Consider the following 2,645-nt stretch of genomic DNA (forward strand, 5'->3'; position numbering starts at 1 on the left):
CATTATTTTAAACTTGAGATCCACCCTATCATATGATATAATCCGCTAGTCCTCCAATGTATTTAAATGTTTGGTCTTGCAACGGAAAAAAAATCCTTCCAAATTCAGAAATTTAGCAGGTCTCCTTATAAAGAGCAAAGTCATTTTGTATATAAATCACTCAAAACTGAGATGCACAGGACAGAAAAAAATGTTTTTATAACATCCTTGAGACTGAATTCTTGAGAATGAAAACTCCAGCACCTCCATTGACTACCATCATTCTACAAATATGTCATACCATTAAAAGGCTTGGATACAAAAGTAATCACATTATTTTCCACACACATAATCTTAAAGTGCCATGAAAATATACCAGTTTTAAGTCTTCAAACGCCAAGCACGAAGACAAAAGGACATCACAGCCCGCAGCTTTAAAGTTTGGGCTTACAGCAGTTGTTCGGCTTAGGCATACCTACTTTTTAAACCACATGATTTCACCAGGGTCTGCGATGCCAAACTCCCTCATCTTCTTCACCATGTTGGCACTCTTCTGAACTGCCACCTCGTAACGCTGGCTGCGAGACAGGAAGTTCAAGTCCTCATGCTGGAAGTCTGGGTCGTTCAGAATCAGGTTCTCTGGAAGGGAGTTAAAGGACATCAAGAGGAAGGCAGACATTCAGGTCTTCGTTACACCCTCCCTGAATCACAGCGAGTTTCAGAGTCGCGGACACATCTCGCAAAAGGGCTATATTCTCCCTTCCCAGCCCACAGGCTGCCCCCTCGAAATGAGGGTCCCGGCTTGTTTAAGGCTGAGCCAGAGTGTCTGCGGCGTAAGCCCCACAGCGCCCCCCGACTCACTGACGGAGTCTCAAGCCTTGCTGGGGGAAGGAGGCCTCGTCCGCCACCCTCACCGATTTCCCGGCGGCGCCGGGTGTTCTCGGGGCTGCCATCCAAGACGTGTGTAAGCAGCTCCGGATTGAAGCTGGCGGAGTCCCGCTCCCTGCGCAGGTCTGGGTTCATGGTGACCGCCAGCGGCAGCGACGAAGACAGCGACGGAGGCGGCAGCGACGACAACCAGTGTCCGCACCTCCAACACAGTCCTGACCTAAGAACAGCCCTAGGAGGAGCGAGTCCCCGCCCCCGCCCGCCACTGACCGCCCGGGTCCGCCCCAGCCCGCCTCTCCGTGACCGCGGCCGCTCGGCACGTGACCGACCGCGGCCGGCCGCGGGACCCAATAATCCCCTGCTTCCGGCCACTGGAAGCCCCCGAGCGGCCCCTCAGGGAAGGGAACCGTGAAGGGTTAAGAAATTGCCCCGCGGGAAGCCGGGAGGAGTGAGGCGATTTTGCTATCCCGCCCCTCTCCCATCACGTGATCACGCGGGTGGAAAAAGGGAACCTGAGGCACAGGCGACGCACAGAACAGGTTGGCGGGGGTATTGGGGAGGGGCAGGACAACGAGGCTGAGGAGGGGCTGCGCCTGCGGGTTGGGATTCGCCCTTCTCAACGCTTCTGGGTCGGTGCGCAAAGGCCTCCCCGGAAATGAGAGGGGGGAGGGAGACTCACGGGCCCTGGAGCGGGTTGAGAGGGCAGTGCGCCTTGCAGAGTTTCTAGTGGAGGTCGTTAGGATTTTCCCAGATTTTCCAGACTAGGGGAAAAAAGGGACTGGGACCAAAGTCGCATTGGGAAGTGGCTCCAGTTACCTTTTGTTAAGGTAATGGCGTCCGCTGCCAGAGGCGTGTGTTGCTGGGGCCTGGGTGTGGGATTGCAGGCGTTTCCCTGTGTTTGTAGGGAGGGCGTAGACTTTGAATGAAACCGAGCTGGCAGTGCTTCTCTGAGATCTCTCTGTCATGGAAACCAGACTTTTTTTCTTTCCGCCGATCCTGGCAGTTCCTTAGAAGTCTTGGAGGCCAGACTCTTTTTGTTTTCTCTATTATTATCGTCGCCATCAAAGTGGGAAGGGCGTACATTATTTTAAAACCTAATGTGGGAGGATTTATAATGAAAAGCAATAATTCCCCATCCTCGGAGGCAGCCAGTTTTCACCAGTTTTGTATTCGATTCTAATTCCTGAGAAATAGCTAAATAAAATACTTAATTTGCTATTTCTGGTTTTGTTCGTTTAGTTACCCTTTGACTTCGTGCCGTGATTGTTAGGATACAGTGCACTGCAACATCCCTTTCTTTACTAAACTCTGCCTAATTTGCCTTTGTAACTTCAAACATGCTTAACCCTCTGTTCGTTTTTTTAGTAACACTACTGGGCATAAGGTAAGATGAGTGAAGCATTCACGTTGGACACAATTTAAGGACGCTCAAAAAAAGACCCCTCAAGATTAACATTAATGTAGCACTTTTTTTTTTCTTTAAAGAAATGGAGCTCAGCTCTGACCTCCAAGCTGGAATGCAGTGGCATGGTCATAGCTCCAACTCCTGGGCTGAAGCAATCCTCTGGCCTCAGCCTCCCGGTAGGTGGGAATACAGGTATGTGCTACCATGCCTGCCTAATTTTTAAAATTTTTTGTAGAGACGCAGGCTTGGTCTTGACCTACTGGCCTCAAGTGATCCTCCTGCTTAGTCCTCCCAAAGTACTGGGATTGCAGGTGTGAGCCACTTAGCCTGGCTGATGAAACATTTTTAAAAATAATGCAGAAAAATCCATGAT

General features: G+C 50.5%; 2 protein-coding genes across 2 annotated transcripts in view; one reads left to right on the forward strand and one right to left on the reverse strand.

The window, feature by feature from the left end:
- The window catches only part of ACOX1 (acyl-CoA oxidase 1, palmitoyl), a gene marked incomplete at its 3' end in the record, with an annotated part of 26,934 nt that extends 25,819 nt beyond the window's left edge, over positions 1-1,115 (reverse strand). The window contains exons 1-2 of the mRNA XM_012662240.1: positions 894-1,115; positions 459-618 (exon numbers count right to left, since the gene is read on the reverse strand). Of these exons, the coding sequence (XP_012517694.1) occupies positions 459-618; positions 894-1,002 (269 nt within the window). The remainder of the gene's footprint in view (positions 1-458; positions 619-893) is intronic.
- A 70-nt stretch (positions 1,116-1,185) lies between these two features.
- The window catches only part of TEN1 (TEN1 CST complex subunit), a 34,695-nt gene continuing 33,235 nt past the window's right edge, over positions 1,186-2,645 (forward strand). Inside the window, exon 1 of the mRNA XM_012662331.1 lies at positions 1,186-1,406. The gene's annotated coding sequence lies outside the window, so the exon portion shown is untranslated. The remainder of the gene's footprint in view (positions 1,407-2,645) is intronic.

Source organism: Propithecus coquereli, unplaced genomic scaffold (assembly GCF_000956105.1).
Source record: "Propithecus coquereli isolate 6110/MARCELLA unplaced genomic scaffold, Pcoq_1.0 Scaffold76, whole genome shotgun sequence".
Lineage (NCBI taxonomy): Eukaryota > Metazoa > Chordata > Mammalia > Primates > Indriidae > Propithecus > Propithecus coquereli.